Raw genomic sequence first — 13,703 nt, 5'->3', positions numbered from 1 at the left:
GAAACTTACTGCAAAGCCATGAATATTTTAAGTTCTTTATACATATGTATTTTGTTGCTGTGTTTTGTCATGTTCTTTGCAGGTGAACAGACAGTGGCCGGGTGTTTTGACGTGTGCTCTATTTGTATATATTTCTTATATTTTGGAGTCTTACTTTGTCTTTTCTTTCTTTCTATCCTATTAAAAAAAAAAAAAAAAAAAAAACTACACTAGATAGTCACTATAATAAATATTTCATAATAATGGTGTGGAGAGGATGGCTGTAAGGGGAGAAGGGAGGCCATCACAAAAAAAGAAAAAAAAAAAAAAAAAAGAGGACACAGATTGTTCTAAAGAGTTTTGAGTATCTTGGAATAAGATAGAATGGTGCTATATAAGTACAGTCCATTTACCATTTACCATTCTCAATATATGAGAGTGCTGTGTTGAGAAATGCAGTGAAATCTGCCCTTGCCAGGTCTGCATCATGTGGACGAAGTGGAGCGGGGCTTGTTTATTTAGTGCTGCTGTTAGCAATCATGAAGCTAAGCTAATCAGATCCACGCTATACATAGTCCCACACTAGGTTCACAAGTGGTGCATTGGTCATAAAAACAGTCTTCCTAACATGTGTTCACATGTTCTCTCGCCCACTATTCACCATAAAGTTATTGTGTTACAAAAATATAAATTAAACAAAGAAATATCCTCATTGTTTACAGACACGTATGGTGAAGGCCTAATTAGTATTGACCGCAGCAGCGTTAATTAATTTTCTTCGCAGAGAAGGAAATATTTCAGACAAACAATGCCCACAATGTCCTGGAACAGTGTCCTCAAAATAACATTACTAACACTGGATGTCCTCACAAACTGCAAGCTCAATCCGACAGGACTATTGCTATAATTACTACTGTAGTGAACTAGGCCTCCGACCTCAACCTGTCTCTTTAGACCTTCAGGGGACAGGAACTGTTATTTCATTTATCTGAATCCAGAAATACAAATTATCTCATCAAGAGACTATTTAATTGTATCCTGAATTAATCAATTGAAAGAACACTCTTCCTTTTTACATTATCATTACTATTTTTGAATATCTTGATAATCAAAGTGTGTTTAGTTCATACCATTTCTAAATGTTGAAGTGAACCACTCATTTAAATCAACTGTGAAACAGTATTAATGATTTTTAAACCTCATTAGACTTAGAGATCAAGTTAAATGTCTATTTACAAAGTAATTGTGCATTTTGATTTTCTGTCTGAATGAGTGGATTTGATGTTGGTCAGAAGTCGGGGATGTCGGTCAAAAGCCAGAGACAAACAGAGACAAGTTATTAGAACGTAGTGTCTTGTTTTTAAACCTTGCAGACAGTAAATAACTTCAACTGGCACGTGCAAAGTTTCTCACTTCTTCAAAATATTTTTCTCCGTCTGTACTAACCGTTCCTAAACATTCCTGCTGTCTTTTGACTTTTAATAACCCTCTGACATCACTAGAACCACCCCCTGCTGGTTGTTCCATCCAATCAGGAAGTACCAATTGACAGGAAGTGAGTACTCTTTAAAAAGTCAACACTTCCTGGGATCATTCAGTCTTCCTTGAGTCTTCCTGCGGTTTTTCTTTCAGTCTTTTGGGACTATGGAGTCTTCTTGCAGTCTTCTACTTCTGAGTAGGATCTCTGACTGGAATCTTACTGAGAGTTCCTAAGGAACCTAAAAAAGTTAAATCTGGTCCTCTGGACATTCAAAAAAAACAAAACAAAGCAAAACAACAAAAAATGTAGAAACGTTTCGTCTCTCATCCAAGAGACTTCCTCAGTCTGAGGTGCTGTTTACAGCTCAGTCTCTTAAATAGCACCATCTCAGAGTGGATCAACCAGTTTGCTGCTGACAACCAAAACCAGCTGATCACATGCTCAAGAAGGACCATCAGCCTAACAATGGCTCATTAGCACACTGATGGCTGTTTACTATTCACAGAGGGCTGAGTGATACTAGCAATCACAGCATTGTAAGAGGGGGACAATTGAACCCGGAGGCCTCCACCCCTGTTTAATGATGGACAATTTCTTTTCACAAAGATGGCCTCCTTTACTCCTCTCTCAAACCATCGTTCCTCTCTATCCAGGATGTGCACATCTTCATCCCTGAAAGAGTGACCGCTGGCCTGGAGATGAGTGTAGACAGCAGAGTCCTGGCCTGATGATGTTGATCTTCTGTGCCACAGAAGCACAATGTTTTTTTTTTTAGATTTTTCTACCAGGATTATTGAGCATGCATCAGGATAGTTCCTAAGGAACTTTCAGATTTAATCAATAGCTGATGGATTTGACCGTGAGACGAGGGTCCGTCCATCCCAGCGGAGTCACAGCGCCTCGCTGTGAACTCACCCAGGCGTAACGCCCTACAACTTCGAAGGAAGCTTGTTCTGTTGAACGGAGTAAACCACACGACTTCTGACGATGACCAGCCGCTTTAACCGGAGACGCTGTAAAGGGTTCGTACTAATGGACTTCTGTTCCAGAGTGGAGGTAGCCCCCATCTAAGGTAACAAAGTCTCTGCACGTCCTGAAGTGTACCGGAAGGTTGAGCTGGTGTTGAAAGAAGAGTGCTAATTCTGGTCAACAAACATACATCTTCCTTCATCCATCTTCCTTTTAAATCTATTCCTTCTCTTAAACTTTTATTCGCCAGTAATCTAGATGCCTTCAGAGGTGAATCAGCCTCAATCAGTAATGTTCTGTTGTCTTGTTAGTAAAGCATACCAAGTTTTTATTAATCAGAAACAGATCAGCAAATCAATGTGTACATGTTTTGATGTTAAATTTTGATTCTGTTAAATAAATGACCGCATTTATTCTGATGGGTCAAAGATAAAATGGCATCTCATGTCACTGATTAAACAATCCTCACAGTTATCTCGGTCACATGACACAATTTAACTCGAAAAAGAAAAGAATCCGTTGTAATTAACAATTAATATTCTTTGTGCTTGAACTAGCTTTAAGAATAATTAATTAGTAGTGTGTCTACAACAAAGCTGTCCCTACATCACTACACTGACAACGGGTCTAATGTCGTGAAGGCAGTGCAACTGAACACTGTTAGTTCTATTTCATATAGGCTTCACACTTAAAGAGCTGTCGCTTAGTGGGTTTTATCCTGTCATGCAAAGCATCGCACTAAAAGAAATGTATTCCATGCCCACCTGTTGTGTGGGCCCCACCCAGTCCGTATGAATTACGTTAAGACGGGTAATCGGCTCCCATTTTTCTTCAGCAAGCTAATAGCACTGTCAGAAGAACGAAGAAGGGAAGTTGTCCAGCTTGACCAGCACAAATAAGGCTGCCTGTAGTCCCGCCGCAGTCTTGTTTCAAGGTAAGTGCTGAGGAATATTTCTCAGTGGCGGGTCGCTACACGCTGGACGAGGCCACGGACCCTTTTTTCCTTTTATCGCCGACTCTCGGAGCGAATCGGATGGTTCCTCCGGGACAGGCGACGTCAGCAGCAGCCCCCGCTGCTCACTCCCTCCTGGAGAGCGTATTGTCAGAACGAGGGGGGCTGAGCGAATGCTCACCCCCCCGGACCTTTTTCGCATCGCCGACCACACCACTCCCAGCCGTCGGTGCCCTCCTCTGGAGCTGCCCGGCATAATCCAGGAGGCGGCTGACATGAAGGGACTTTTTTCCCGTCCCTCTCCTTACCGCGCCCAGATCGGATGATCTAGCGGGAAGGTTTTTTGGCTCCACCCCGGCTCGCTGTCCTGATCCCATCTGGCCTCGTTTTTCCAGCAGTGACGTCCTACAGGAACGAGGCTGCACCCGGACCTGGTAGACTGAGAGCGCCGGTTTCCACATCCGCGCCCATCACCAGAGTGGAGGGGTTTTACCGAGCGGAAATTCCCCCCCGGAGCCAAGCTTGGCGGAGGCTCTCTAAGCAAAGATGTCCAGGTTAGACCAGCGCCCTGCGCATCTGAGGAGACATGACCAAACGGTGACGTCGCTCTCCAACCGAGCTCACCAGTGTGCGTTCCAGGCGGCCGCAGTGAACAATACGTTACGCCGCTGACGTACAGCTTCTCAGAGGCCGGAGGGACAGACCTGCCTGAGAAGACAAGAGCTCCCTCTGCAGGGCGTCTGACGTCACCCTCAACCCGTGTGCCTCGTCATCTCTCCCCCTCCCTGTCGGAGAAGCGGACATGCTGTTCGGAGCCAATTTTCAAGGACATGCTCGAGAAATCGAAAAAGCCGGAGGAGGTGTTTGAGACTGCGCCATCTGACCAAGCCGCACGCCTCATCATGCCCCCCTGCCCGCTGGAAGGATCGTCGTGGCTAAAGGTAACAAACAGAAATGTTCCACAGCTGCAGCAGCATCCTCCCGCTCCGCCGCCAGCCCCGCCCGTCAGAGAACAGCACTTCTTATCCCAGCAACCAGCGATTCAGCGTTTACCAGAGATCGCCAACAGGCGGCGCCCTGGGACAACAAACCGCAGGGCTCACGAGGGAGAAGATTCAGGAATGACTCCTTGCGGGAGATGTGTGTGTGCAATGATGACAGGAGTTTTGAAATAAAACATGAACATCATTCAAAGATTAAAGTGTCTGATTCAGCCTGTCTGTCAGTTCGAATGATCTCACAGCAGCTTCTCCTCACACATCCTCCACACAAACGAGCCGGTGTCCTTAAAACAGGTTTTTCAAAATCATCGCAGCTCAAACATAAGCACGAGACGCTCGCATGACACTGCAGTCGAAAGTGAATGTGGTCCGCAGAACGAGTCCAGTGGGATAACTCTCTCTCAGCCCGAGCTGCACGCTTTTCACCGCAGCGGTGTCAAATGTTCACTCCCGCGATGCCGGCAGCCTTCACCCAAACGGCTCTGCGTTGATGAAGGCGCACACACCTCTCCTCAACACACTCCGGCTCGCATCAGCATAAATGTGAGACTGCAGAATGAGTCCAGTGGGAAACCTTGCTCTCAGCAGGAGCTGCACGCTTCTCACCGCAGCGGTGTCAAACGTGCACTCCCGCGGCACCAGCAGCTTTCACCCAAAACACTCCTCAACACACGCCGGTTCACATCGACATGAATGTGAACCCGCAGCCTGAGCGCGTAACAGAAGTGCGCTCAGAGCCCTTTCGAGAAAGCCTCTCCTTGGGTTATGCGGAGCACACTTCCGCGACGCATAACGGCGGTCGAGGCTGTAAACTGGCTGACGTCCGTAAGAAACATGACGCACCACATAAACGTGCGCCCACTCCATGAACGTTACGCGGAGTGGCAGTGGACGTGCTCTCTAAACAGATGAATGAGCAGGCCGATCAGTAGGGGTTATATGCTACAATTTGCAGCTCAAACCCCTCCGTTCGGCGGAGTTTTAGAGAAGGTTCTGTCATCCCCAGACCAGGTCTCATCCCTAAATGCAGAAGTCCAGGAACTTATGGTAAAAGAGGTAATTTCCACTGTTCCCGACCTTCCCACCTTCCCTCAGCGCATGTCAGCTCACATCAGCATGGATGTGAGCCCGCAGCCTGTGCGCGGCATGGGAACGCCACGCACCCGCGGCAGTCCTAAACCGGTTCTGCATGCTCGGGGGCGCGCGCACCTTCCCTCAGCGCATGCCAGCTCACATCAGCACGGATGTGAGCCCGCAGCCTGAGTGAGGCACCCATGACGGCGGTGATTGGCGTCCGTAAATAACGTGACGCAGCATAAACGCGTGCCCGCTTCCCGAACGTTACACGAAGAGGCAGCGAGCGTGCGCTCCAGATAGATGGGTGAACCGTTTATCGGCAGGGGATTCACGCTGTAGTACAGCTCAATCCCCCGTTCAGAGGAACTCTAGAAATATTTTCTGTCATCTCTTGAACAGATCTCGTCCCCCCTCACAGAAGCTCAGGAAATTCTGATTAAAAATGTAATTTCCAGGATCCCAGAAGGAGAGGAAAACACAGGATTCCGCTCTCGTCACTTCCTGGTCCCAAATGGACTGGAAGGATGAGATTCATATTAGATTTGTCAATATTGAACTGTGAGACAACATTTCCATTTAAAATGCGTCGAGTCGCTCTGCAGCCGCCACACAGAGCAGGGAGGAGAATTCTGCTTTATCTGGACGGTCTGTTGATGCTGACCCGCTTTTCCAGACAGGTAGCAGCAATGCAACTCACATGAAACCGGCAGAGTGATAACAGCTGTTTCCTTCAGCAAACTTACGTCACACGTGTCTGACTTCACAGAGGCACATACATTTCTCGAGCTGTGGGGGCGCTGTGGCCACTCCACACAGTAACTCATATAAATATTTTTGGAGTGTCAGGGGTTTTGAATGTGATTCAACACTTTGCCTCTGTGCTACGGAATCATCATGTGTTGACTCATACAGATAGCAAGTGACTGCTGCATACATAACCGGCGGGGGGGGGGGGGGTGCGTGCTCAGCCCAAATGTTACACATTGTGAGACAGCTACTGTGTTGGGCTCACCAAAATCTGCTCTCCATCAGAGCAGTGTACATCCCCGGTGTTCTGAACAGGGGGCGGATGTGATGTCCAGGGACGGTCCCCGTCACGGGGACTGGACCCTCCATCCAGAGCTTATGGCTCAGACGTGGCAGAAATTTAGCAAAGCGGCTGTGGACCTGTTTGAAACATGAGAGAACGCTAAATGTCAACTATGGTATGTCAACTATGGTTCTCACTGAGCCCGCGAGATGAACCACAGCTAGGGGTGGACGCCTTTGCTCACAGCCTGTGGCCCAAAACGCTTCTTTACGCATTTCCCCCACTCCCTCTGATATCACGGTTTCTGAACCGAGTTAGAGAGGAGGGACTGACAGCTCTCCTGGTGGCTTCCGAGTGCGTGAACGCCCCATGGTTCCCAGTTCTACGACACCTGTTATTGGGGCGCCCGTGGAAACTGCCGTGGAGGGAGGATGCTTTCCTCCAGGCGGGAGGAGCGATCAGGAGGTACCCAGAAATAGGCCAGCACCTTTGGGTCTGGCCGCTGAGCGGATCCGCTTGGAGAGGATGGGACTCTCTCAAGATGTAGTGCGAATGATCCAGGATTCACGTGTTGCATCTACCACAGCACTGTACAAATCAAAGTGGACAGCTTTTCAGTGCTGCTGTACGGAGAAAGGTGTAGAGGCCACCTCATATCCACTAGGTGGTGTGCTGTCCTTTCTGCAGCAGCTGATGGACAGAAATCTGGCATTCAGCACGATTAAAACGTACGCTGCAGCCATTTCTTCTTGTCACAAAGGTTTTCGGGGACAGAACAGCTTTTAATCATCCGCTGATGAAGCATTTTTTAAAAGGTGTACAGAGACGCAGGCCTGTTTTCACGCCCACTTGCTCCACAGTGGGATTTAACGCTGGTCCTGCGAGCCCTGATCAAAGCTCCATTTGAGCCACTAGATCAGTTTCCGATTAAATTCTTGTCTTTTAAAACAGCCCAGCTGTTGGCTTTAACATCCGCTAAGAGGGTGAGTGATTTATCTGCCCTCTCTGTCGCTCCGTCATGTCTCAGAACTTTGGCTGATGGCAGCTCAGCTGATCTGAGGCCTAATCCAGCGTTTTATGCCTAAAACATCACGAGCTCTTTAAATCAAGAGCAATTTCGTTGGAGGAATTTTTTTCCCTCGTCCCCAAAATCAGAAGAAGAAGCGTCTTTCCATCTTCTCTGCCCTGTACGTGCGTTGACGTGTTACCTAACACGCACGGTGGCATTGCATCAGACTCAACATTTGTTTGTGCACTATAGAGACGTATCTGCAGTTCGCCCGTTATCCACCCAGTGCCTGTCACACTGGCTGTGTGAGGCCATTTCTGAAGCCTACAGAGCATCAGATTTAAAGCCTCCTGACAACCTCAGGTCGCACTTGACCAGAGGTATTGCATCTTCGACTGCTTTGCATAATAGTATGTCAATGCAGGATATTTCCACTGCGACCGCGTGGTCAACATCCTGTTCATTTATTCGCTTTTATTTACGTGATGTGACGGTTCGTTCCATGACACATTCTGTCCTTAGTGTTTTTACAGAATGAATTTTGTTGTTTCATGGAATCTCGTTTAAACTCACATCTGACTGCATGCATTTACAGTGTGAGATGTTATTGGTCACAAGTTATGACTGTTATTCTTGTTCTATGGTTATTAATCAGTTCATGACTACTGTCATCAATCAGTTCATTTGATTAATAATCAGTTCATTTATTTTTAATCTTTTTATATCGAAGAGCCGTGGATCTGCTCTGTTCACGGCCTTTTCAGCCTCTCCTCTTTTCTGTTGAAAACCTTTCCGGGGCGTTCATGCACTCGGAATGCGTAAATTACGCAGTGTGCGTCTGTGCATGGTGCGCGTAATTATGCAATGCGTATTTACGCACATGGAGAGCTGAGTGACAAGATGTTTTTTTGGGCAAGTGCGCGCTTATGGTGTTCGAATGGACCCAGTGAGGCAGAGACTACATCTGCTTCGCCCTTAACCCACTAAGCGACAGCTCTTAAAGGGAGAAGCCTATACAAAATAGAACATTGGTTACATACTGTAACCCCAGATTCTATGAGTATAGGTGTAACCCTTTAAGGGTTGGGCCTCACTGGCTCCTAAATGGCTGAAGAAAAAGCTATTTGGGAGCCGATTATCTGCTCTTAACGTAATTTGTTGTGTGGGCGTGGACTCAATTTTTTCAGTGCGATGCTTTGCATAACGGGATAAAACCCACTAAGCGACAGCTCTTAAAGGGCTACGCCTATACACATAGAATCTGGGGTTACAGTACGTAACCAATGCTTGCTAACTTGAGAGGCTTGTAGTTAATGACAAGCGGGTTGGAGGATAAAAGAGAGTGTATTATTGTTCATTTATTTAATTTTACAGATCAGTTCAAATAAACTTACCATGCTCTATTCAGCAAAATGCACCACACAATATTGCTCCCTGCTTCAGCTGTGATGAACATCAAAGTAAAACTTAAGGTCATGACTTGAAAATAGTCGTCATGCACCCTCTGCTGGATAATTATACAATTATGGGTGGATCCCAGCGTTTTGTGGTGAAAATTAGGAGTGTTTCAATTCAATTCAATTCAAAAATACTTTACTAATCCCAGAGGGAAATTATTTGTTGTTGTAACTCGTTATCCTCATTTCATTAAGAGATGTTATAGATACTGATGGCTGTACAGGAAGGATCTCTTGTAAAGGTCCATCCCACAGTGGATCCTAAGAAACTGGCTGCAGATGCCGTCTGATCCGTCCACCCAGACTCTGCTGGCCTCTCGGTTCCTCCGGGCTGTAGGACCGCCTGAATGCCGGGCAGAACTCCTCCCAGAGCGATGGCCACTCCTCCCAGCAGTCTGCTGAGCTCCTCGTTGTTGCGGACAGGCAACTGTAGGTGTTGTGGGACGATCCTGTCCTTCCACTGTCTTGAGCTGTGTTTCCTGCTAGTTCCAGGTTTCTGTAGTGTTTAAGTAATAGTCCCTCAATACTTGCGGTCTGACTTTCACGGACTTGCTCTTTTGCGGTTTTTCAAAGTAAGATTGTACATGACATGATTGGCTGATTGATGGATGAGCCGCATGAGCGGCATGGATTGTTTATTTAAAATAATGTTTTTTTAATGATTTAGCACCTGCTGCACCTGTGGGCTGCACTATTTTTTTTTTTGTTTGTTTGTGTACTACACTGAAGTGCTCCCTAGTCTCTGCCAGTTTGTCTAATTGCTTCATACCTGAAGTAATCCCTGCTCTGTTCCTGACCCACTTCGTGACACGGATTTCTCCCCTTTGCCTCCCCAAGACGGATGTTTCTACCCATCAGATATCTGGACCTCGACTTCTGCTCTGCCTTCAGACCACCGCTTCCAGCTAAAACCCTCTAAGTTTTGCTTCCCTGCCTCTATGTGAATGACCCACGTCTGTATTTTTTACCACAAACTCAGACTCCGGACTCTAGAAGTTGAGCTTTCGAACAGAAATCAGTCCAGAACCACAATCAGAGCTCTCAGAAATCCATTCATTATCTATTAACTGTCAAAAAAAAAATCAACCCAGCTCTGACCAGCCCGCCACAATGACGATACATAACTACGAGGCATGTCAATGAAAATAATTACATTTAATCAGTGTGAAAGGTTGAATATATATTACAGTTGAATGTATGTACCTGGACAAAAATGGGTGGGGGGGGGAGACTGTGGATTTATGTGAACCGTTCCACGAGTCTGTTCATGTTGGTTCTAAGTATTTACTACATCATAGAGCTTGTTGAAATTCAGAGGAATGTTCTCCTGATGGCTGCTTTTTGTGAATGTGTGTCACCCAGACAGGCCCAGTTCTTGCACCGCCAGGCTCTCAGTGAGCAGTTGAAGGAGACGGAGGATCCGGCTCTGGTTCTCCACCTGACTAGTGTTTTGCTGTTTCAGACCAGCACCCACTGCATGCTGGATACCCCGGGCCGCTGTGTCCCACAGATTATAGGGACTCTCACAGGCAGGATCCCCACGGTATGTCTCACACACACACGAAGTCCCACTAGAAGACTCCAGAGAGCGCTTGGGTCAAATGGGGCAATGATTCCAAAAACTGCAACAAATCTAAAACAGAATAGCTCAAAAAGAAAAAAGAGTTAAGGTGTTGCAAAAATTCAGACCGCAGCCTGATTGAACCTTGGGTCAGCAAGTGTTCTAGTTTTTTTAACGTCTCTTGTCAACCAGACCCCACTAGTTGTGCAGCAGACACTGCACCTGGGAGAGGGCAGTGGCAACGGTTCAGCCCCAAGACCTCCAATCGTTAGTTTTACTAGATCCAGATAAAACTGAGACTTGAAGCACTGAGAGCTAAGATTTATCCCAAAGGAAACTTAAAAAGGAAACTAGCTAATGGATGATTTGATCGGTCTTTCAACCCTTACCCATATTGGTTTGTAATTTAGGAACCAGATACTGAAAACAAATGTTCACATACTTGTGCCATTCACAAATATGTATTGGATCATTTTCCTCAATAAATTAATGACCAAGTATAATATTTTTTACATGGGTTCTCTTTATCTCCTTTTAGGACTTTTGTGAAAATCTGATGATGTTTAGGTCATATTTATGCAGAAATACTGTAATTTCCAAACTATAGAGTGCAACTGAGTACTGTATAAGCCACGCACACTAAATAAAAAAAATCAAATAAATTTCACATGTATAAGCCGTGCCATTGTATTAGCTGGAGGTTTTTACATTGTAACACAAGTGGCAGCTCACAGCTGCTGAGAGAGATGTGCAGCTCTTGTTGTAGATCAAGAATCAACCACCAGATGTGTTTTATAGACTTTATTTTACTGTTCAACACAGACGGACAGAGTGAACCCCACAGGTTCTATTTCGTATAGGCTTCGCCCTTTAAGGCTGTCGCTGGTGGGTTTATCCTGTCATGCAAAGCATCGCACTGAAAAAATTAGTCCACGCCCACCTGTTGTGTGGGCCCCACCCGGTCTGTATAAATTACGTTAAGAGTGGGTAATCGGCTCCCATTTTTCTTCAGCAAGCGTAAAGCACTGAGCTTCAACAACGATGTCCAGCACCAAGGTCATCCGCCTGTGTCCGTCCTGCAAGACCGACTACATGTTGAGTTTCGACCGGCACGACATCTGCGAAGGATGCCTGGGTCCCCACCATGCCGACCTCGCCTTCTCCTGCCACCTCTGTGACCTCCTCCCCCCAGAGGAGAGGCAGAGGCGAGCAGCCTTGTTCAAGGCTAACGTCGAGGAGTGCATCTCCGTGGCGGGGGACTGTTCGCTGGACGACGCCATTGATTTTTTTCAACGCCGGCTCGGAGCGAATCGGATGGTTCTTCCGGGACAGGCGATGTCAGCAGCAGCCCTGCTGCTCACTCCCTCCTGGAGAGCGTGGTGTCGGGACGAGGAGGGCCGAGCAGATGCTCACCCCCCCGAGCCTTTCCGCATCAGCGACCACACCGCTCCCAGCCGTCAGTGCCCTCCTCTCGGAGCTGCCCGGCATAATTCAGGATGCGGCTGACACGAAGGGACATTCCGTCCCTCTCCTCCCCCTGCCCAGATTGAATGATCTAGTGGGAAGGTTTGGCTCCACCCCGGCTCGCCGTCCTGATCCCATCTGTCCTCATTTTCCAGCAGTGACGTCCTACTGGAACGAGGCTGCAGCCGGACCTGGTAGACTGAGTGCGCCGGCTTCCACATTCGCGTCCATCACCCATCACCAGAGTGGAGGGGTTTACTGAGCGGAGTTTTCCCTCGGTGCCCCCCCTGGAGCCAAGTCTGGCGGAGGCTCTCGGAGCAAAGATGTCCAGGCTGGACCAGCGTCCTGTGCCTCCGGGGAGGCATGACCAGACTTTGACGTCACTCTCCAACCGAGCTCACCAATGTGCGTTCCAGGCGGCCGCAGCAAACAATAATTTTGCGCTGCTAGCGTACAGCATTTATAAGAGGTTGGAACAAACAGACCTGCCTGAGGAGATGAAGAGCTCCCTCTGTAAGGCATCTGACGTCATCCTGAACCTGTACGCCTCTTCTGCTGTTTGCCTGTCTCGCATTGCAGCCTGGATGACAATGGTTCAGTGATCCACCTGGCTCCGTCACTTCCCCTCCCTGCCGAAAAAGCTGCAGAAGGACTTGTTGGAAGGCCCCATCACGACAGATGCGCTGTTGGGAGCCAACTTCAAGGCCATGCTTGACAACTCAAAGAAGTCGGAGGAGGTGTCGGAGGCTGTGTACCATATGGTCAAACACCCCCCCCCCCCCCCCGCTCGCTGGAGAGAGTGATGTGACCAAAGACAGCAGCAAAGACGTGCCACAGCTGCAGCAACGTCTTCTCGCTTTGCTCCACCACCGGCCCCTCCCGTCAGAGAACAGCCCTCCTCATCCCGGCATCCAGCGGTACAGCGTTTCCCCAGAGACTGCCAACTGGCACCCCCCTGGAAGAACCAACCGCAAGGCTCACGGGGGAGAAGATTCAAAAAGTGATGCGGAGGATGTGTGTGTGCAAAATGATGGTTCGAGTTTTGAAATAAAATGTAAACATCATTTAGGAATTTAAGTGTCTGATTTCAGCCTGTCTGTCAGTTCGGATGATCTCACAGCGGCTTCTCCTCACACATCCTCTACACAAAACGAGTCGGTGTCCTTCCAACAGGTTTTTAAAAATCACAGCTGATCAAAAAAAACAAACAAAGGCACGTGTGACACAGCAGCCAAAAGTAAATGTTTTCAGTAGACCGAGTCCAGTGGGAATCCTCGCTCTCAACCTAAGCCGTTTGCCGCCTCCTCTGACCGCAACGGCGGCAAACGCGCACCCCCACGGCAGCCTTCGCCGAAGCGGCACCGCATGGCCAAGGGCGCGCGCGCCTCCCCTCAGAGCACGCCAGCTCACATTAGCACGGATGTGAGCCCGCAGCCTGAGCGAGGCAAAGAGGTGCCTTCAGAGCCCTTTTGAGAAAGCTTCACCTTGGGTTGCTCGAAGCACGCCTTCCCAGCACATGACAGTGGTAGAGGCTGTAAATCGGTTGACGTCCGTAAAAAACATGACGCAGCACAGAGACGCGCGTCCGCTCCCCGAACGTTACGCAGAGTGTCAGCGAGCGTGCACTCTAGACAGATGGATGAACCGCCTTATCAGCAGGGGATACACGCTGCAGTTCGCAGCTCAAACCCCCCCTCCCCCCCACCACCACCACCCCGCCATTT

The 13,703-nt window shown here is 48.0% G+C and overlaps 1 protein-coding gene across 1 annotated transcript in view; it reads left to right on the top strand.

Annotated features, from left to right (window-relative positions):
* Positions 1–10,497, top strand: part of ufl1 (UFM1-specific ligase 1) — a gene marked incomplete at its 3' end in the record, with an annotated part of 72,289 nt that extends 61,792 nt beyond the window's left edge. The window contains 1 exon segment of the mRNA XM_037685249.1: positions 10,317–10,497. Coding sequence (XP_037541177.1) covers positions 10,317–10,497 — 181 coding nt within the window.
* Between the last annotated feature and the right edge of the window lie 3,206 nt (positions 10,498–13,703).

Source organism: Nematolebias whitei, chromosome 12 (genome assembly GCF_014905685.2).
Source record: "Nematolebias whitei isolate Nwh7 chromosome 12, NemWhi1, whole genome shotgun sequence".
NCBI classification, from domain to species: domain Eukaryota; kingdom Metazoa; phylum Chordata; class Actinopteri; order Cyprinodontiformes; family Rivulidae; genus Nematolebias; species Nematolebias whitei.
The sequence above is the reverse complement of the archived record's forward strand: the minus strand, read 5'-3'. Positions and strand labels throughout refer to the sequence as shown.